At 39.8% G+C, this 22,525-nt stretch overlaps 1 protein-coding gene across 4 annotated transcripts in view; it reads left to right on the top strand.

Moving 5' to 3' along the window:
• The first annotated feature begins 3,904 nt into the window (after window positions 1–3,904).
• Window positions 3,905–22,525, top strand: part of NFKB1 (nuclear factor kappa B subunit 1) — a 57,664-nt gene continuing 39,043 nt past the window's right edge. For 2 of the 4 annotated variants that reach the window (XM_021531451.3, XM_021531450.3), the window contains exons 1-3: window positions 3,905–4,071; window positions 15,277–15,329; window positions 16,495–16,579. In XM_021531451.3, the coding sequence (XP_021387126.1) occupies window positions 15,285–15,329; window positions 16,495–16,579 (130 nt within the window). In that variant the 5' untranslated portion in view covers window positions 3,905–4,071; window positions 15,277–15,284. The remainder of the gene's footprint in view (window positions 4,072–15,276; window positions 15,330–16,494; window positions 16,580–22,525) is intronic. The other 2 variants (XM_077782958.1, XM_021531449.3) reach the window with 1 other exon arrangement.

The raw sequence follows: 22,525 nt of genomic DNA, 5'->3' as shown, positions 1-22,525 counted from the left end.
ATGTTCTGCATGAAGCAGCTTCAATGCTCTGATGAACTGGTCAGCTCACAACTTCTCACAGTGGTCTGGGTAGCTCCATTGAGAGCAGCTACCTTGCAGCAAGTTCACAGAGAATCTATAAACCACCACTTTTGGAGTAATCATCTGCCAGTGGAAAAGAAAAGAAGGAAGAAGGCATAGCATTACACAGACAAATTAAGGGAAGGCTAGGCTAACCATTCCAAAAATTATATATATCAAATTGCCTTCTCTACTTGGCTCTTTCAATGTCCTTTAGGAAGTGATACCCTATCATGTATGACAGTTGTAAGTAAATGTTGAGCAGTGTTCCCTTTCTTGTTTACTTCTAGCTCTCTCCAAAGGCTCCCTTTTCTCTGATAATTATACCCATCAGCCATATCTACAGCTTCATGGTTCTCTTATTTAAGTCTACTAACTCCCCAGTACCTGTCCCCCAGTAGTTATTCACTACTGAAAACTCCTGCCTTCAGCTCTGGCAGTCTTACCCAAAACATCAGAAATTTAGTCTTTCAGCAGAGATACATGCCTAAACTACAGTGGGGTTAATATGAGATCCCATGTCTGATTTGTGGCTCTGGAGGAAGCAAGTAAGAGGTACATTTGGGATGTGGCCTATGTAATTACAGGAGCCACCACACTGTTCAGAGCCTTGCAGGGTGTTGCTCTGATGAAGTATGTGATGAATTGCAGCCAGTTCAACATCCAACAAAAATGACAGAGATGATACAAAGTACTTCTCATGAATGCTGCAACATAGGGATTCAGCAGCACCATTAAACTCTACACCCTGCTAGCTGCAGTTCAAATGGTTGGCTTTGCAAATGTACATTGGCTATTTAGAATATTTTTTTCAAATATAGTTTCTATTGTCAACTTCATTAGGTCTTCATATATAGTCTCAGAAAGATGACACCATCTTTAAAATACAACTTTTTTTTTATTTTTTTAACATATTTTCTTCCTGTGATAGTGGTGGATTCAAGCTACAGGAGACAATGGCAATGCCAACAGCAAATATTGGCTAAACACTGACAACTTCTACGAGACTGAAGTGTGTTAAGATAATCATTGGCTACTATGTAAGGCAAATCAGTTTTTAAGTTAGCAGTTCTGGATTATCTGGATGAGAAAGAAATAATGGATTGACCAGAAATAGATTTGGATAGTATGGCATAGTAGCTCAATGAAGATGGGCAGTTGAAAGCTTTAAAAGGAAGTGTCTCTCAGTAGCTATTTTAAACTTTCCTTTACCTTTTCCTGCTTTAGCCTCAAACCTACTACGTCAAAAGGAATGAAAAGAGCCTATCCTGATTCCAATACATGCGTCAGAAACAGAAGACAAATAATGTAAGAAACTTTCATGAGTTTTTCCAATCCAGACATATCAATTAAAGACTGATTATTTTAAAAAATCTCTGCTTGTCTTAGATGTTTATCTATCATTAGTTACATGATTAAAAAATACTGAGGCCAAAGATTTCTGACCTTGGAAAGAGATCTGTATATCTGGAGTCCCAGAGCAAACCAAGCAGAGAAGAGGCTCAGCTTCTAAATTACATCTGCATATCAGGAAACTTAAATGTCCCCCACCTGACTGAGGTGAAACAGCCTGGTTAAGCGTACAGCTAGAAAGCCTTTCCTTCAGTGCACCTGCCCAGCCGCCAGAGACATGGCTGCAACCATTTCACAGTGGTTCAACAGCTCAACAGCAGGCATTTGCTCCTTTGGGTTCAGGTGTGATCACCTGCTCCTCATCTCTGGGCTGAGATTGTCCAGCTACTGAAATAACTTGATGGTAATAGTGGAAACCAGTGTTATTCAGGAAACAGGCAGCACTTCATCACTGCGAACCACTGAGCCTGTATTATCTGCCCGATTTCCTCAGTGGTTGGAGCAGAATTATTTGGCTCTTCAAGTGGGAATCCTGGGCTATAAAGCAGTACATTTATCTAGAGTGTTCTGTGAAGATAATTTTACCAAAGTGTGGGCTTACAGCCTGGCACTACTGTGGGTGTCAGTAGAAATAACACTTCAGCTATGGTATTAAGCTCTAAAAAAGGCAAATTTATGCTTTAAATATAATTGAGAAGAGGATTTTATTTTTGTGGATTTTTGTGGAAGCTGCTTAAGATTTCACAGGGAAAGCTAAGCCTGAGTACTTAAATGCATGTCCTTTTAAAATAAATCCACCAGGTAAGTCTCCTTAAGTTTTGGAATTTATCCACCTTGTCTGATTTCCTGGTACTTGTTCATACATGTTTTGCCCTGTGAGCACACCTTTGATTAGGTATGACATGGCACCTTTCCTTCCAAACGAATCTTATTTTGAAACATCTTTGTATTTAAAATCCATCTAGACTTCCTCCTTCAAGGGCTTTGGGACACAATTCTTTCCTCACAATTCTTTCCTATTAATTCAATGCATTTTCTTCCATTAAAAAAAAAATAATATTGGTCTTGAATATCCCCATATAATAAGGAAAACATGTTTTACTCGGAAATGCTGAGTCATTCTCAGCTCCCAGTATGTACTGGGAAGAGAATGGGGGACTGCATTGTTAGAATTGCATCACAGAGCATGAGTGGCAATCCAAAAAAAGGAAATTACTCCCTCTTCCTATATATTTATGTCTAACATGTAGAAAATGTCATTTTTCAAGACAGCAAAGAAAATCCCTTTCATCTCCGAGCTCTCTTTTGCATTCTCAGCTCTCATTTTAAATAGTGTCTCTCTGCTCCAACACAGAGATGTGACACAAAATGTAACATCTGAATCTACTCCCTTTCTGGTAAAAATACCCCTTTCATTTTGTTCCAATCAACAGGTGGCTTATGATTGGCCTCTCTTCCTTTTGAACATATTTTTGCTCTAGGTTACAATTACTTGCTTCAACACAAAAAAAGCAACAGTCATATTCCTTGGTTCCTTTATATGTTTGAGGTTTTAAATTCTTATTTTAAGCTATGATTTTTGTTAATCTCATTCATGAAGCCCCATGTTATGTGGCCTTAGCATAACAAAACTCCGCAGAGGCGTGCTGCTGACTTTCTGCACAAACACACATTCAGAGAGCTATGCTGGATGCTCATTTGAGACACTCGTCACCCTTAGCAAACCAGACGTTTTAAGATTTAGCATAAAAATATTTGAACTTGTTTTACATAGTATTTGTGCCAATTAAACGTGGCTCTAGCTGCCTTGCTTCAGCCTTGGTTAAATGTGTCTGGGAGACTTGATTACCATGCTGCAAACCTGGATTCTGGTATTAAAATCACATTATTGATGGTTGGCACTGTTCAACAGAAGCCAAGTTACCTGGGAGCCTGCTCTGTCAGAAACTGTGTAAGCCTACACACAAATGGTGCCGTGCAGCCCGTACTCCCTGCCCAGCGGCGGCAGGCATCGGGCGGCAAGAGTCGGAAAATTTCCTTTAATGAACTGCCTGGGAAAGCCAGCTAGCAGCCAGGCGCTGCGGCAGGGGGGTTAAATTCACCCCATGCAGAGTCTCTCTCTCGCCTTCCAAACTTTATATCTAGAGGTCAAAAAAACTTCGGCAGCCACCGGGTCGGGCCCGTATCCACAGAGATGTCGCGAATTCCGCCGTGGTCCAAGGAGCGTGGGCAAGGACGGGATGATTCTTGCGGCGGCGTAACTGCCCTGGGATGAAAGGACCCGCGTGTTTACGCGGTTTCACCCGGGCGGTGAGCCCGTCCCCGGCTCGGGGACCTCGTGGCCAGCGGGCGGCTCGGTACAAGCGCGCCCCGGCCCCTTCCCTGCCGCGGCCGCGCCTCCTCCCGCCCCGCCCGCGCGGCCCTCCGCGCTGCCGGAGCGTCAGCGGGAATTTCCAGCAGGAAGTGCGGCGGGCCGGCGGCAGGGGCGGAGGCTGCGCAGGCCGGTGCCGGGCGGGCGCCCTCGCCGGTGGGGCGGGCGGAAAGGAGGGGGGACTCCGCGCGGAGCCGGGCGGCGGCACGCCGGGTTACATGGCGCGGCGCTGAGGGACCGCCGGCGGCACAGCACGACGAGGAGGAGGCGCCGCCAGCTCTGCTCCGGTGAGCCCCGGGCGGCCCCGGCCCGCACTCGCTGCCTTCCTTCTCCCCTGTCTCCGCGTCCTCGCCGGCGGGAGCGGGCATTCCGCTGGGCTGGGGCAGGGATTGCGCGGCTCTCGCCTGCAGCCAGCCCGGGGAGGCGGCGGGATGCCGGCTTTGCTGCTGCTGCTGGGTTACCGGGCTCTTCCTGGCGAGGGAAGGGGTGCCCGTGACAGCAAAGTGAAAAAAACTTGCAAGCCCAGCTTCTGCCGCTCGCGTAGCGGGTGCTCGTAGGCAAAGGAGGCGCTGCTTTTGTCGCTTTTGGTTTCGAAGGTGACACACGGACGCGCTGAGCCTGGGACGCGGCCGGGGCACAGTCGCCGGCCGGGCTCAGGAGTGCAGGTGGGCACCACGGAAACGTGGGCTGGTTCTGGCAGCTCTGGTGAGCTGGTCTTGGCTGCTGCCCCAGAGTGCCGCAGACTGATTTAGGAGGTACGAAATAGTGAGGTTTTTAAACGTAACGTAGTTGCAAGTGGTGAAACCCAAAAGTTCTCGTCGCGACCGGGAGTGTTATTGCAGTGATTACTCAGTTACATTTGACCTTGAAACCCAAGAATATCGAACTTCTCATCATCGCAATTATTTTTTCATCTCTTGGTGCTTTCTGCTTTGGTGAAGGAGAGCTGCTGACTTATTTTACGTGAATGTGAATCGGAGTATTGTTTCTGTGACATGAGGTATGTGCTCTTGGGCCGTTATCATCATGTGTACTGCTGCGTATTTTCAAAATAAGTAAATCTCAGTGCCTGTGAGCATTTGGGGAATAAGACTTTGGAGGCAAGGGATCATCTGCTGCATTTCAACTTCCTGTCTTAAAATGCTCAAAATCTTCGCTTAAGAATAATGTTTTAAAGGAAATACATATTATTTGTTATCAAGATATTTTAAAATAGTTCTAAAATGATGATCATATTTGGCATGTTTCGTGCTCCAGAAGTCCTCTTTTCACTTACTCTGTTCACAGAGAAAAGTGGATGAATTCTTTGCCGTATTGCCTTGTGCCTTACATGCTGCAGGGTGTTACCACCAGCACTGTCAAGCTCACAGAACAGGGCTGAAAATAGAGCACTTCGATTTTATTGACATCTGGAGTCTCTCTGCTGTGGACTGTGTAGTATCAACTTTTGAAATAGTATTTCAGTCAAAGCACTTGTGTTCTTTCATGAAAGAAAGTAGCTGCCCGTTCTAGGAAAGCGTTAACCAAGACGTCATTCTAAGATAGCATCTTGTCAGCAATGTTTTGTAATCTACAGAAATGGCTACAGTTTATGAGAAAATGAAAGAGAAAAACGTAGTCTGTAACCATCCAGAAACAGATTCTCTGTTCCGTAATTTTCCCTGGCCTGAGAATTTAACTAACAGTTACGCAGAAATACTATTGTCAGGATGTGCCACAGTGCATGGAGATTTCGGGGAACCTCAGTGCTGAAATCTATGCAAGACATGTTAAAGAACTTAATTTGAAATACAAAACAGAAGGGAAAAAGCTTTCTTTCCACCCTTTGTCCCCTTTATAAAGAAAGAAATGTCAGTCAGTGGTAGAGTCATCAAAAAATGTAGTTACTGTCTCGTGCAAGAAATGAATACATTTTGAGTTAAAATTATAAAACAGAGCAGCTTTATATCACTTTGCATTGTGTCGTGTGTTTTTAAAAAACAGGTTTGTAACAGATAAATTAACTATCTGTATTCACTTTGTTCCGGCAACACCTCAGTAGTGGTTTGGTAGTATTTATTTTGAAATCAGAAAAGTCTGCTGGATAAAAGTGTTGGGACAGAGAAAAGGAGTAAGAGGGAGACAGGGTCGAAAGCAGACACTGGTGTTTCATTTATGTGCACGTTTGATGATATCCTGCTTCATTTGTTCAAAAATAGCAGTGCTGGTTACTTCTCTGTTACTACGTATTTTACTTTTGAAAATTAATTTAAACAATAAATGTAAGTTTTCTTTAAAATTTTACTTCTAAAAATTCAATAATAAATTTAGTTTACTTTTTTTCCTTGAGGTGGCATTATGTGACTTCAATAATAGATACCTGCAAATAAATATCATTGATGCAAATTTGCTAATTAATAGATTTTTGAGGTTCCTTTTCATTGCTGCCTTTTCCAAAACCTTCCCATGCCACTTTCTCATGAGTACATGCAACCAATACATGCAAAGATATATGTTCTGTTAGGAATTCATATTATTGTGCATATTGCTGACTCTGGAAAGATGGGAACTAAGTTTGAAGGCCTGTGAGTCTTTACTATCAGAGGTGCTTGTAATGCAAAGTAGATTTCATTTTTGAAGTTGCAAAGATACAGCGAGAGAAAATGTATCTTTTACTAGCTTACTGTTGGTTTTTTGGTATAGCTAGTGATGAGAAAATCCACCTGTGGTCCTCAGAGATGCTGATTAATTCTACTGTGTTTTCACAGATCGCTCCAAACTACTTGCTGAAATACTTTCACCTTTCACTGCTGTGTTTGCCAACTCTAAGTACAAGAGTATCAGTCATAAATAAAATTACTTGTTTATGTAAGCAACTAATGAAAGCTCTACAGTTAGTTAAAAATCCTTTCTTTCAACGTACTGATAGCTTTCTTTTGGTTCTCTGACAAAATAACACAGCTATTATAAAACAAAGAGAAGATAATGAATGGTTCAGGCAGGTAATGAAAAGGGCAATTCCTGGTTTTGGTCACTTTTAGCTCTGACAGAGGTATTTTAGAAGTGGAAGTTGTAATTTGATGTCCTTTAAAATAAGCTGTGAACCTTTTATGAAGTTCTGTGTTGATAAGATCATAATTATGGTTGTCATTAACTGTGCCCTTAGGTCAGTCAGGCACTGTTTGCATATAACTTTGAGCATAGAAATAATTCAGTGAATCTTCTTCAGTGCTTTCATTTAAACATGTATGTTGATGAGGCAGTGTTGACAGTTTCAAAAGTAAGGCCTTAAAAGATGTTTCAAGTTATTATGGTCTCAAGGTAAAATCCTTTGTTTAGCATTTAGGTGGAGCTGACAGATCATGTGCAGGGAGGAAGCTTCTACTACTATTCCAAGCATTATTTCTCCCTTTCAACTTCTGTGTTCTTTTGAAAAGCAGTGAGAGACAGATAAACATTTATTTTTCCCTTCATTTAAAATATTCAACTGAAATACCCCCATGTTTCATTGTGTCCTCCAGGCAAACTGTCGACAGGTCAAGAGCAAAGTAGGTCTGAGTTGTGTGGTCTGGGTTTGTTTGGAGGTTTTTTGCTTGGGTTGGCTTTATTTTTTTGTTTTCTTTGAGAGGTCACGTTTCTATCTGCCTAAACACGGACACATTTTAGCACACTAAGTATAAACAAAAGAATCCAGGTGGGTTTTTTGGTCTTATTAGTTTAGTCCGAGTGAGTTTTGTTGTGCCATAGGTTACTGTACAACACTGAGACTGCAGGAGTTTTACAATTTCTTTGGAAAAAGCAAAAAATTAAACCTTAGTTAGCCACTATGCATCTGTAGATTTGAAAACTGGCTATGACTGTGATGATCCTGGACTCGGCTCTACCTGTTTGGTTTCTCTTACTGGTGCTATTTAAGCAATTGAGTCTGTCACGTTGTGACTTCAGTGGCTGTTCAGAACCCAAAGGACACTGAGAATCCCTTAGTTCACCTTTGTGCCTGCAGTGGTAACAGCCCTGGCTATTTTCTGTTCATGAAGTGTGAGGCTGTGTCTTCAGTAGGAGCCCTGAGCCTGTGTGACTGTAGCTGGTGACACAGCAAACCTTCTGTGAGCTGAACTTCTGCAGCTGGGAGTTCCATGTTGCTTGGCTTCTCAGAAACACTCTTCTTTCCTTGCCCCCTCTACCCCTGCCAAAAGGAAAAAAAAAAAAAAAAAAAAAAAAAAAGGAAAGGTTTGCAGCCTAATATTAATGATTCATTACACTTCAGGCTTATGAAATGGGTGTGTGTGTGGCTTCTTGAGTTAAAATTTGACTTTGATGAACAGCTTTTATATGAGCTAGAGCTATTTACAAAGAACATTCAGTGATTGATCTTAATCTGGGGAAAAAGTAACAGCATTTTAACATCATATTCAGAAGTTCAAGTAACATTAGCAGCCATATGGCTGAAATGCAATGTAGTTACTACAGGTGTTTTTCTGTGTTGAACCTCAGTATTTGTACATCTACTTAGCATTATACATGTACCAGAATACGTTTGCCATATATTTGAATACTGTTTATTCCTTTGGTTTAAGTTGCTTTGAATGTGTTTTAACAAAAACATTCTAACTTATTCCAACAATATAATGGAAAAACAGTTTGTATGTTTATGACATTTTAGTATTTCTTCTTAACATATTAGTTCACTACTTTGATACTTGGGAAAGGAATAAAACAAAAATACTGTTTGCAAAGATAGTTTATATAATATGTTTTAGGTAGTCCAGTTACTCTTTGCCAAGGAAATTTTCTTATGCTATGATTTTTTTTTTCTTCAGATTTAGTTGTTACATGCTGTAATAAATTTGGTTCTAGATTTCATAAAATAATTATGCACCCAGCAATTCTGATTTAGAGCACCACACTTGTGAAATCTCAAGTACTTGTGATTGATTTAATTTTCAAAATATTCTGTAGTTTTTATACTGTTGTCAAGTAATGCATCTATTCTGTAGTTTTTATACTGTTGTCAACTAATGCATCTGCTCATGATTGAAAATACTTCAAAATTTTAACATCAGCAATTAAAAAATTTTAAAAATACATAAACACAACTGCCAGGCCCCACCCAACAGGAAATAATAAGCAGGCTTAATTAGTCACAAGAGGAGGCAATTTGGGTTGTTATATTAGAAAAACAAACAATGTCATTTAGGGTTATGTAGTGTTACTGCAGCTGCAACAGCATTACTGCAGCTGCAAAGATTCTAATTTCTGCAGAGGAAATTAGAATCTTTGATCAAAATGTCTCTCTGCACAAACTTTTTTACACTTTTATACTGACGAATTGCACTCAAATCTCTATTGAGAGATTCCACATCTTTGAAGTGCCAGAAGGAAAATGTGAAAAATACAACTTCCTTATGCCGCTTTTGCAAAAATTAAGTGTCGGTTCCTTAAATCAGCTCCCTACCTCCCCAGGTATTGAAGTCATAGCTGGGAGAAGAAATAGTAGTAAACATTCTGGCATTTAAAGGCAAATTTTAAATCTATTTAATTACTGACTTAAAATCCCTTTAAAATAACATAATAGATGTGGCTTTGTGTCAACATGAGCGAATTAACAATCGCTTCTTATATTTTTGAACATATTTTTCTTTCATATTTGTCCTAAAGACATCTATGCCAATATTGTGGGTGAAAGTATGCATGATGTTCCCTTCATTTGAGTTCTGTTTACTTTGTATATTAGAGAATACATTAGCTGTTTATCATCTCTTTGAATTACAAGTGTGCTCTGGAGCTGTACTTCTGGCACTCTGGGCAGAATGAGTGGGTTCCAAGGGAAATGAAGTGCTGCTTGGAGAGGTGGCCAGAAGCAAGGTGAAAAGGCAGCGCAGTGAAAGGGGTGGGCAGCATCCTGACTTCCAAGGGACTGCAGTGGTGAAAGGCTGAAACTAAACAGCTTGGATCATATCTCTGCTTTGTCAGAGCAGATCCTGCTCTGGCCTCCAGCCAAAATCATCTCAGCAGCTCTTGTCCTGCTGCCAGCCCTGACCCAGCAACCCTAAGAGTTTGTTGCACAATACCTTTTCCCAGCATCTCTGTTTGGGAAATGCAAATCTCTGAAACAGTTGTCCCTATAGAGATTCAGATTCTGTTTTGCAAAGGGTGGAAGACTGAGGCTCAAGGATATATAGCTGCCATCTAAAGTTAAGGAAGAAACAGCAGGTAAAACAACATTGTCCTGTCTGCACAATATGGCACTTACTGTTTCTACCTCAGTCCTTCATAGTTGCTACAGAAATTCTGAAAATTTGGTGCTGTTCCTAAAAATTTAGTTCTCTGTAATGAGATAATCTGCCACGCTTCATAGCCCTGATGTAGTTAAAATATACTTAAAATATATGAAAGAGACACATCTTTGCTTAAATTTTATCCTTATTCCTCTCTTAGTTTTAGTAAGCAAAATGAACAGGCTAAGAGCATAACTACACTGAATTTAATTAATTTCATTCAGTGTCCTGTTAAAGAAGTTTATATTTAACAGGTGAATTCCAGTGAAAGCCAAGCTAAAGATAAAAAGCACTCTGCTAGAAAACTTTCAGGAAGACTTGTTCTTTCAGTTTAACTAGTCAGTTGAAGTCTGGTAGTTAAGTTTCCCATTGTGAGGCTTGCTTTCTGAATCCCAGCTTTGAAAGGTGAGAACAGGATGATGTAAAACGTCATAAAGTAAGAGATGGTTTAAATAAATTTCCTTGTGGGAGAACATCCATCACATTAATTTCAGTTCTCAGGTGCAATGAACTGGGTGATAAAGATCATGTTTTTCTGCAGAAAGGGAGTAGAGAGAAGTCCCATTCCACATTTTTAGGAATTGGATTGGATACTGGTGCATCCAACAAGGGTTCACCTCATGCTTAAAATTCAGGGTGGAAAGTTGAATAGAAGTAAAGGGAAGGGTCTGTATCCTTGAAAAATCAGGGGGGCTGAAAACAGTTGGGTCAGGAAATTTATCCTGCTTTTTAAAAGGTAAACAGACACAGTGAATGTGGGAGAATAACAGGGAAGAGCTCTGAAATCAAATGATTGAGATAAGAGAAATGAGAATTCTTTTTCGTGGATTACAGCATTCCTACATTAATTATGTTGTTTTCATTTTAAACGGCTGCTCCTTTTGAAGTTTTAGAACAAATATTCAGAATACAATAAATCATGTTCTTCCAGCTGTGCCACTTGTACCTTGTATGATTTGGTTAATAAGGAGGAGCGGTGGTGCAAAGTACCTGCCATTAGATTTGCTTGGTTGTTTGGTGCAACAGTCATCTCCTGTATGTGTATATATGGCTTCCTAGTTTTTTTTCTCTCTATTTAAACCTTTTTCACAATGGCAATTGACCTGCTGTGAGGAGAAAAGAATATGTATGCACATGCACACACATCCCCACACTCACTCTCAGAAGGTATAATTGTGTGGGTTTGGGCAAGCTGGATTTCATGTTTTCCTGTTGCACTAGGAGCTAAATGAAGTTTCTTCACTGACCTTTGAATTTTCACACTTAAATACTGTGAATTGAAATGTCTAGCTTCCTGTGCCCCATTATCTGAAAAACTTCAGTCTCCAGGGTGGAGATCTCTGTGGTTGATTGTGGTCTGCAGGTGTTGGGGTATTTTTTTATTGTAGATTCTAGTTTGCAGTACAATTTGTGGGAATTGGATCTTACGCAGGAAGCTGGCATCTATAATAACATGAACTTCCACAAAGCAGTTTTAATCTGGTCATCTTCAAATGAGTGAGGTGGCAATCTCTGAACTGTAATACAGCTCATATAATGAAAGAATGAACAAAGCTACTCGAGGTAGATGCTAATCTTACCACCTGATGCAAATGGGAAAGGTGCTTAGAAACTGGAGCAGTAAGGGAAGAGGCCAATAAAAGGTCACACAGGTAGAACTATTTTTCTCTGTCTTTTTGGGGTTTTGATCATTTTGCTGACTTCCTGGATTTGCATCAATTTCCATGTAAGAGGAAGTGTATGGCTTGGTGAACTTAATAAATCCTAGGGAGACAACTGCTTATTTGAAGGTAGGGCTCCCAGAACACTTGTTATCTGTTTGGTTTAGGAGAGGACAAAATATAGTGAAACTGAGTGTTTTCAGTAATTTAGAAGGGTTATTTTAAACAGCTGGATTAATCTTTGTCCAGGTTCTGATAAGGCAATTAAGTGTGAGTTTACATACACAAAGGTGTGTGTTTGCACATCTAAACTATAATCTGTTCATAATACACTGTCTTAACGTTCAGGCCAGAGGGAATGTCTTTAACCACTCCCCCAAGCTGTGCAGCTGACCTGAACACAGGAGATCTCAAGTAAGAGGCATCTGCACTTACGATGTGGGGGAGGTAGTGTTTGGTACCTGGTTGGGCATTCATTGGTACCTACCTACAGCTGAGTGGGTGGTATGTCAGTAATTACCTTGCTGCTTCCAAGTGTCATGTTCATAGAATAATGGAGTAGTTTGGGTTGGAAGGGGCCTCAAAGACCATCTAGTCCCAATGCCCACCCATTCCCTGGGTGGAGACACCTTCCACTACAGTAAGTTTTTCAAATTGCTCCAAGCCCCATCCAACCTGACACTTCCAGGCATAGGGCAGCCACAGCTTCTCTGGGCAACCTGTTCCGGTGCCTTGCTACCCTCACAGTGAAGGATTTCTTCCTTATAGCTCATCTCATCCCAGCCTCTGTCAGTTTAAAGTCATTCCTCCTCATCCTGTCCTGGCACATCCATGTGAAAAGTCCTTCTCCAGCTTTCCTGGAGGCCCCCTTCAGGTGCTGGAAGGTGCTTTAAGGTTTCCCTTCTCCAGGCTGAACAGCCCCAGCTCTCCCAGCCTGTCTGCAGAGGAGAAGTGCTCCAGCACTCTGAGCATCTTCATGGCCTCCTCTAGGCTTACTCCAGCACGTCCATGTGTTCCTGGTGCTGAAGAGCCCAGAGCTGAACGTAGCACTGCTGGGGGAATGTCTTTAAAAGCCGCTGCTCTGGTGTCATGACATTGCTCACTGCATCAGCTAAAAAGCCAGAAATTACTGTTTTCAACACAGGTGAAACTGAAGGACTGATTCAGATGGACGTAGAACTCTAATTTTTTTTTTTCGTAAATGGGTTTTAATTTTTACATCAAAATACTTTAAATAAGAAGTTTTCAGAAGTAATGCCTCTGTGCTATTTTTCTACTTTGTTGGAAAATCATGTATTGTAGATGTGACCAGAAGTGTGGCAGGTGTGAGGACACTGATTTTTGCCTCCAGAGTTCTGCTGGAGGGAGAGGGGTGCAGCCTGAGGAACTAGAAAAGGGCCAAGAAAATAGAACCTACTATTACATTTATCCTGTGGCTTACAGAGGAAGCTATGAGATGATTTGTTTGAAAGTTTGGCAAAGTATACATCGAGCAAACAGGCAAGTGGGCAGATGCCATTCATGTTAGCTCCTCAGAATATTTTATTTTTCTGAACAAGCATATTTACCATGTCATCTGGAAACTCTGGGATTTTGGAACACAATTTTGCATATGTGACAGATGAAATTTTAAGTCTTTAAATATGAGACATCACCAAACAAGATTGTTAGGGCTAGTTTTTATTCTATTTTTGCAGAAGAAACCTGGCACTTGCACTCACAGTTACCTAATCAGGGTGTAGCAAGATGGGTGGTGTAGCATGGTGGGTATTTTCTGACACTTTGTAAAATAAAGCTGGCTGTTGAGGACCTCAGATTGTTTTCTGTCTACATCATCCAGTAAGAAGAACATTACAAGTTATTTCAGTGATTTAAGTAACTTGTCAATTGGTGATAATGTTATTTTTATTTTTCTACAGAACAGAAGTCAAATAAAAACATCTTAGTAAATTTTGTTGTATCCTGAAGGTTTTATCATGCCTTGTATGTTGACTTTTTCCATAAAGATGAATAATAACAATGGCAAATGGTTAATGAAAATAATGCTTTGTGGAATGTGCCTATGAGCTAATGTGATTGACTGGTGGTTTTTTTATCTTGCTGAAATCGTGTTGTATTAGGTGATGAAGTACAGCATTGGTGATATTGGCTGCTTGTTATTAATTTTTGGCTGAAATCTTATGACCATTTATTCGATATTTGCACAAATCCTACAAATAAATTCTGCCCTGTAAATATTTCTAAAATTGATTTAGTCAGTTGGGTACTTTTATTTTCTACAGTTGTACCCACATAAGCATCTTTTTCATTGAAGTAATCTGGGAAGTGTCTCCTATTTCTCCATTATATTTTTATTTACATTTTCTACTTTGTGGGAAATTGGTAACTGTGTTGTCTTTGGAGGTTGTTAGCAAGTAGAGTTGAGCCTCCATCAAGGTGAAGTACCCAAGTATTCCAATTTTCATTTTGATAATTGCCTTTCTAGTTCCTGTAGAAGGTACATAGTGACTCAGTTTTTCTTTGATGGCTTGCTGATCTCTTGCACCTCTCTTTGATAGTGCAGTAGGTTTTCCCAGTTCTCTTTGCTGGCAAACATGGCTTGTGTTCACTGTGGTAGAATATGAGGGCCAGTGACCTGTTTCTGTCTTCTGTTAGTTATTAACCTTATTTAGTGTCTGTTGAATGCAGACATGAGTCCCTTGAAATAGTCCTACTATTATTTTCAGATACTCCCTTGGAGAGCCTTATTTAGTGAGCTCTGCATAGGTGAAATTGTAGTTCTTTTAGTAATATCTACATGAAAGGAAATAACACTGATACTAGTATCTTCTAAGAGACCTAATAAATTCCTCAGAAAAAATCACAGGTTCTACCTCTGGCCCGCTACTGGTCCCAGTAGCAAACAACCAAGCAAACTTTTCCAGTGTTCAGAATTCACATGTAGACCTGTGAGAAAGAGTTGTGATGGATGCTGTGCATCCATAATTGTCATTGTCAGCTCAGAGTTGTTATGTGTCCTAAGCACTTGTGGATCCCTGGAAAGAAAGGTGTCCAAAATTAGTCAATAACAGATTGCTGGTTTTATTTATTTATTTTTTTTTTAATGCTGTCTGTTCTTTCTTGGGCATCTTTATTTGCATTTAGTAATACTTCATAAGAAAAGGGAACCTTCACACGGTTCATTCAGGAATGCTCATAATGTTATTTTTATTGTACAAAAAAGAAAGAGTTCTGCTATTTCTATGGTAATGATATTGCCTAAAGTCTAATGGCAGAATAGTCAGAGCAAAGACAGAAACAATTCCTGATTTTAAGAAATTTTTACTTCTGGACTTTGACTGTAATTTTTTATTTCTTGGCAATAGGCAATGGAGAATCCTAGCTGTAGCCTATCTTCTCCTTACATTGTCCCTTCCAAATACTGAGGAATTTTGGAAGTATTTTAGGAATCATTAATGTTATGAGTAAAATAATAAGTGTCAGAGATTGGGCTTTTAACTCTGAATGCTTTCTAGGCTTCTCTATTGCTCTACATTGGAAAAAAAAGAGTTCTAATCATGTTTTTGTGTTTCAGGACTTAAAATGGCAGCAGAAGATTCCTACATTATGGGAGTATCTGATCCCCAAGTAAGTGAATTTCCGTGTTTTCAGTATCCCCATATCCTCTCCTGGCTGTCTGTTTGTCCTTCTCTCATACTGTCTTGTAGTTTCCTAGACTTAATATGGATATAGAAAATCATTCTGCATTGGCAGATATCAGGGCTTTTTTCCCTGAGCTGGTTTTTATGTGACCTGTAAAGTGTCTTGCCACTGGCTAAATGGCTGAAATGAGAAGGAAAGCTAGGCCTGCTGAATTAAACAGTTTAAAAAAATACTTATTTTTATACCCTGCATGCCTGTGACACCTCTCTGGAATTTCGTTTGTGGTGGGCATTGGAGTATTTCTGAAAATAAAACCCCTTTTGTCCTAAAAGGCCCTTTTGTGTAAATTTTTTTGATGTTTGCATTAACAGTGATGACTAAAACGTTGCTTCACTCATGCAGATCTACAGGCCTAGCTCTTCAGGAGCTCTTCCTGATCTTCTTAGATCATTCCATAAATTACTTGAACTGTGAGAATGGTGTGTGGGTGAAAAGCTTAAGTGAAGAACAGGTCATTTCTACTCACCTTAATTTTCAAAAAGCAGCTGTTTTCTCTTTTATGCTTGCTCCACTTTGGAAAAAGATAGATTTATATCTGACAACAATTACAGTAAGTTAGGACATAACAATGTTTAAAAAAAAAACCAAAAAACCAAAAACAAAACAACAACTTTTATCTGGATGTACTGTTTTCTCACATTAGAGCTTGTAAATATATTTACATAAGGAATATAGTCTGGTGGGGTTTGATCAGAGAAGTGGAAATGAAAACTCATAGGTTCTTAGTAAGACATCTAGGGTTAGATTTTCAGAATAGGTTCTTAGTAAGACATCTAGGGCTAGATTTTCAGAATTTACTGTCTAAGCTCATTAGGATTTATAGTTGTTAGTGCAGGTAAGCAAAGTGGGTGTTTGGAAACTGTGCTGAGGTTGGTGCGGTCTCATGTTTCTGGTGAAACTTGGGTCGGTGCTGTCAGTCTCCTTGCAGTGCTGTTGCCAACAAAAATAAAATAGCTATAAAATGTTTATGCAATTCAGCAAGGTGTTTGCAGTCTCAATATTTGCAGAGAACTTTGAAGTGCTTTGCTGATAGATGTTTTATGCAGCTGTGCATATATGTAATAATGAAGAGTATTTTCCTTCAATGTAGATGTTTACGGTGGATCAGTTCATGGGAATGAATGCTTTATTTAACAGCACGAATTACATCACTGCAGACTTACCACTACGAACAGGTAGGAACCCTCACTATTCCATGGTGCCATTGTCTTGCTCATTCTTCCTGTTTGTTTTCTTTTGAGAAGTCCTTTTCAGAGCCTTTTTTGTTTACCAACGTGTGTGTCAGAATGGTAGATTGCAGGTTGTCAACTAGTTTTTTTTTATTACATCTTGCATCTTTCTTCCCCTCATGAAACTTTCAGCAGTGAGACAAATGAGATTTTCTTGTGGCTTGTACAGAAACTGAAAGTTTCAGCAGTTTCCCAGGTGAAACCAGGACAGTGACCAAAGAGCTCTGAGTGACCCGATTTTATAAATTACTTTGCTGAGGCTTTTTTTCTGAATTTCAACCTTCAGCGAGTTACATGTTGCTATTGCCAGTTTGCAGACTGCAACCTGTGCTTCTTTTCCTTTTGAATGCTGTTGCACTTGTTGTAGTATTTCTTAAGGTGCTTGTTTTTCAGTAATAAAATGCAGAGAATATTAACTTCCTGTACCATTCTAATGTGTTTTTCCTTCTTGTTGACTTCTCTGTTTCCTGTGAAGTGGCAGTGTGGTAATAGAAGCACCTGACAATTTCCTGAACAATAACACTAGTTTGAAAGCTCATACAGATTTTGCAACAGACCACTGAAAATAAGCAAATGGTATTCTGCAAATGTCTGATAAGCAACTCTTACAGTATGCTTCCAGAACAGTAAGAACAATTACAAGTGTTTAATAGCTCAGTCAGTATCAGCTGCTTGATCAACCTTGGTCTGGTTTTGCTTATTAAAGTTCTTTATAAATATTAATTCTTGCATTAATTTGGAAAGCTCTCTTCTCCTGCTTAGTCTATTAGAACAGCTGATACAAAAGGAAGAAGGAAATAAAATTTAATTTAAACTTTTTAAGATTTTTTTTTCTCAAAATAAATCTCCAATATAGCTGTTCAAGTCTTTTAACATGACAGCTTTCTCTTGTTATCTGTTTGACTCTGTTGTATTAGGATGTAGCTGGTGTCTTAGGTATTGCAAATTACTTTAGTCAGTTGAAAGTGCAAACCACTTCTGATTGCAGGATTTGATACAGTTCACAGCAGTGAAAGTGTTAAGGGTAAAATGAAATAAGTATTTAACGTTTTCCTTCATAGGTAAAATTCCATCCTAAAGTAATAATAAATGCTGCTTATAGAATAAAAATTAAAGCAGGCTTACTGTTTTAGTGTTTCCTTGTTTTCTTAAAAGAGTAGTAGCAAGAAAGTATCAAGAAACACATGGTACAGACCATTCTGTTTCAAGATAAAATGTTCTCACGAGCAAAACTCTTGACAAATATGGAAAAACATCCAGCAAATGAATGTTGCAATCATTTGTTTACAGTGTATTTTTGTTAAGGCAGATAAGATCATTCAGTAAGATTCATCTGTGTAGTATTAAAGGGCTTGTACATTATAGACCAAGGGATTTTTTTATCCCAGTTTCTGTTGAACAAATAAGGTTATTGAAATTTCCCTGTAATTAGCTCTTTTACATGTACTTTTTAAGCTTACTCCGTATTTTTCATGCCAGACTCATTCAATACAAATTTATTCAGATATATAAAACTAATTTTCAGATAACTATGTCCCATCTAAAGTAGAAAACAGCTGTTTTCAAAAAACATGTCAGGGAGTCAAGGATTCACTGAGCTCTGCAGCTGCAGAAAATTCTTACTGGGCTAAGTCTAGCTCTGTCCTTAATTTGAAAAATTGCTTCAAAAAAGGCTTTTATTTAATACATGCCGCTGCTCTTGTCTACTGCTGCAGTATAGGTGGCAAGTTCCTTGTGCACAAAATGGGATTCAATAATGGATCATGGATTTCAGATTATCACAAGCAAAAAGTTAATTAAAAAAAAATCAGAAAAGGTTGATCATTTCTGCTGCATCTGATGATGTCACGGTTGGTTTGTTTCTTGAACAGTATCCCAGTAATGCTTATTTCCTCTCCTTCTTGAAAATATGCTGCATTGTTACTATGGACTGGCTCTTCAGTTAAAAGATAATGTAATAATTTTTCGTATTCTACTTTAGTGGTTTTCAAGCAGGAACTAATGATGTCTTTCTACTCAACAAAGTCAGTTTAAAAAGTCATGTGGGGTTTTCCAGAAGTACTTCCAGCTGAGATATGGAGAGTGTGAAATAAAACAATTTTTCTCAAGGACAGATGGATGATAAAAGCAGAAAGAACCAAAGGCATTAATTGTTCCTCATGATCTGGCTGTGGTGCCTATGTCTTTTAGTCTGTGCATCCATAAAGGCACAATGTCAGACCTATTACACTGGCAGACTGGTTTAATGTATAACCATGGATTGCTGTGTCGTGCCAGCAGGGCTAAATCAACAAGTAGCTGGGGAATTTGGGGACTTTCTGGTGATAGATGTTCTGCTGCTACATTAACATTTACAGTAATAGTAGAAAACCTCTGAGATGGTGGGGCACTGATTTTCTGAACATCATTGTCAGTGCTCAAGTGCCTTTGCTTCTTTTTCTCTCTTGTATGTCTGTTTTAAACATTTTTTGTTACTTTGGCTCTAAAGATGTAGTAGTTAAGTGGTTCAAGTTTTCCCAGCAGAAAAGCCAGTACCTCATGAAGTCAGCCTCTTCTTTGGCTTGCTGGGAAGAATCCTGCCTTTGATTATGTAGGTTAGGTACTGATCCTTAGTGGCATTGGGGATGGAGGGAGCATTATCCACAGCATGCATTTAGGCAGAATAAAAGTGTGTGCACATCAGTGGGATGTCCACTGTGTAGTAGAGAAACAAAGTGATGCCTTACATTGGAGGGGAAATGGGCAGAGCTCTGAGCTAAGGGATTTGTAATTTTGGATGTTTTGTATTCCCTCATGATGATCCAAGGTCATCTACAGCCACGTAATGTGCCCCAGGTAGAGGTGGGTTTGGGAACTGCCTAGTTGTTTCTGCTTCAAGAGGCTCTGGTCTAACTAGCTCTTGGCATTAAGGTGGTGTGTTTTTAAAACTTTGAAGTTGAAGCAGAGCCATCAGGAGCTGAACAGTATTGCCTGGAGGCTGCTAAAATTAATTTTCTGCTGTTTCTTTAACCTCCTCTTTCCAATCCTGTGTGACATTTGCTGTGAAAAATGAAAAACTTATACAGGGAAAAGAAGGAACTTAAAATTCCTTTTTCATTTTTTTTAGAGACAGATAATACTAGAGGTTCAAGGAGACCAGACCACCACCAAAAATGAGATGTGTTCATTTTCCCTGTTCCACAGTAGTGGCCCTAATCCTCAGGAGCTTGGGCAGACTTGCATAAGGTCCTGGTGTTCTTTCTAGATCTCCTGTGCTTGTGTTTGGAAGAGTGAACCAAGGGAAGAAGTTAAAGTCTCATGTGCCATTTGCTTTAAACATCATACTTTGAACACTGAAGAGCTGGGATTCAAGAGGGTATTCCTGTGCAGGGGAATCCCTGAGGGGTAGGACATGCAAATGCTACAACAAGGCTTTAGGAAGGATAGGGCACTAGGTCTCCAGTCTGAGCTCTCAGCAGCAAGGTAGCACTGCCAGGATGGACACGAGAGAGTTGATGTGGGATTTAACAATAAAAGCCTGCAGGCTACGAGTGTTTCCATTCATGTCCAGAGAGAAAAATTACAAGGGTCCCATGCCTGTTCTGGAGGCCACCAGCAGAGAGGATGTGAGGGAGGATACTTGTTCGCTGGTTGTTGCGGGTTAAATGGAATGGTTTTGGGTAGTCAGGAAGCTGTTAGACACAGGACCCCACTAGCCCAACAGAGCTGCCAGGCTTGCAGGGATATCCCACCAGCCTGACAGACCTCTTTTTCCTTGACTTTGCTTTGGAGGGAAGGAATTGAGGGGAAGCCTGGGATGGGTGCTCCTTTGTGTGTGTGTGTAGGGTGAGGCCTGTCGAGAAGAAGAATGCAAGGGGTGGGAGTGTCAAGGGGCAGGAGGGCCTCTGACTCAGGCAGGAAGGAAAATGAAGAAACTTGGCAGTTGAAGAAGACGTGGGGAAGTGGGACTGTGACTCAGACTGGAGTGGGATGCGAGTCGGTCTGTGGCAACTGAGGCGAGAACACAGAAAAAGAAGCCCTGAAACATGGCCAGGATGTGGCAAAGCCTCTCCAGGCTGGAGAATCACATGTTGTAGATGCAGTTCTTGGCCTCCCAGCTCTCACAGTGCTAGGCAAAGCACCAGGAGCACTCCGGTCAAACCTGGCTCTTGGCAGGCATGAGAGCCATGCCTGTGTAGAGGCAGCTCCATGACCGCGTCCTTCAGCCTCTCTGTAGGGCGCAAGTGGAACATAAGCTGTGCATTAAGTAGTGTTCCTTCTTGTGGCTGATTAGCATTTAAAAGGGGGTTGCTCTCCTTAAACAAGAACTTAAAGCAAGCACCTTCCAGGCTGGAACAAAGGATCATCACAAATCTCATCATTTTTAGTTCTTCTTACAAGGTGTTCATCCTCAGGTTCCTGCTCTTTGTCTGCTGAGACAAAGACACGCCTACTAATAGAAACAAAATATTAAGAACTGCTGTGTGCAAAACACTAAATGTGTTTTCTTTTCCTTGTGGGAAAGGATGAGAGAAAGAAGGAACCACACATAGCCAATGTTAGGCTGTGTAATGTGCCCCTGGGAAGTACAGAGAGTTCAGTGAAAACGGAGATCTTGAAAAGGAGATCTTAGTGAAAATGAGATCTTTCACTAAGTAAAATCTTTTTTATAATCAAAGCAATATGCCATTTATGCCTGGATGTTTTCTTGAACATTGCTGGTTTAATTTTAGGTAGCATTTCAGATATTAAGTGCTTTGCATTAGAATGCCTTCTCTGTACTGTTATTTGTGTCTGGTTCAGATGCTATACCTAAGAATTACTTACTCACTGTTAAAAGAAAAAAAAGAAAAGGAAAATCTTTAGTCATGGAACTCAAAGATTAAAATAAGACCTTAAAAAACTCTTTTAAGTACATTGGTATGTTATTTGTATAATGCGGCTTAATGAGAACAGACATCTAATTTGGCTTTGTACATTTACACTGCATCTTTTTTGCACTTTTCTAGTGCTGGTATATAAAACATTATGATTTTTTCATCAATATATTTGTATGGTTTTTATAACCTTTTTTCCCAAGAGGTCAGAATAATCACAATCCTAAGTTTTAAATTTACCTGAGTTTTCAAAAGTGCCATGCCAGGTCAAACCATTTCAGTGTTATGAAGCATTCTTCTTTAGTTTTCCAATGTACCAAGATAGTGCATATGCCTCTCTTAGGAGTTTGAATTTCCTTATGCTGTAATTTGGGTGTGATGTGTCCTGGGGGACTTCTGCAGCCACTTAGCCACTGGATGAGGGCACTTCCTTTTCTGACTAATGTTTGAGAGAAAGCAATAGTATTTTGTGCTAACCCAACATGTATGTCTTGAAAATTAATTCCTAAGAGGAAAAGAGCCAAAGAACAATTACTTGGCAGATCATGCCCTGGAGGCTTTGTTGAAAGTTGAACTGCACACTGTTGTATTTTAGGTGCATTATTTCTGCCAATGCCCAGAAAATACATAGCTTCTGGATTGTTAAAATATAACTTGTCAGGTACCTAAGGCATGAGGAGGGTTAGAGGTCTGTGAAAAGAGGTCTTAAATTTAAGTGCTGATACATTGCTTAAACCTAGCTTAGCTCATCTTGACTCTGTCTGTTACAGACAAAAATTGAATCACAAGGCCAAAGCTAAATATTACTCTACATCTTTTAGAGCTCCTGAAGACCAAATCGTTTTTCCTGCTTTATAATGCAAGATTATGTATATATGGTCTTGAGGCAATTGTTTTTCATTACTTTAGGAAGCATTGTTTACTTTTTCAAAGAAAAGTACAGTTGGTGGACTTGGGAAATAATTTCTCTTTAAATGTGAAATTGTTGTGACTTATAATATTTGTAATATAAATTTGACATGAAGTTAGTTCAGTT

This window comes from Lonchura striata, chromosome 4 (assembly GCF_046129695.1).
Source record: "Lonchura striata isolate bLonStr1 chromosome 4, bLonStr1.mat, whole genome shotgun sequence".
Lineage (NCBI taxonomy): Eukaryota > Metazoa > Chordata > Aves > Passeriformes > Estrildidae > Lonchura > Lonchura striata.
Note: the sequence above shows the minus strand (reverse complement) of the source record. Positions and strands in the feature narration are given on the sequence as shown.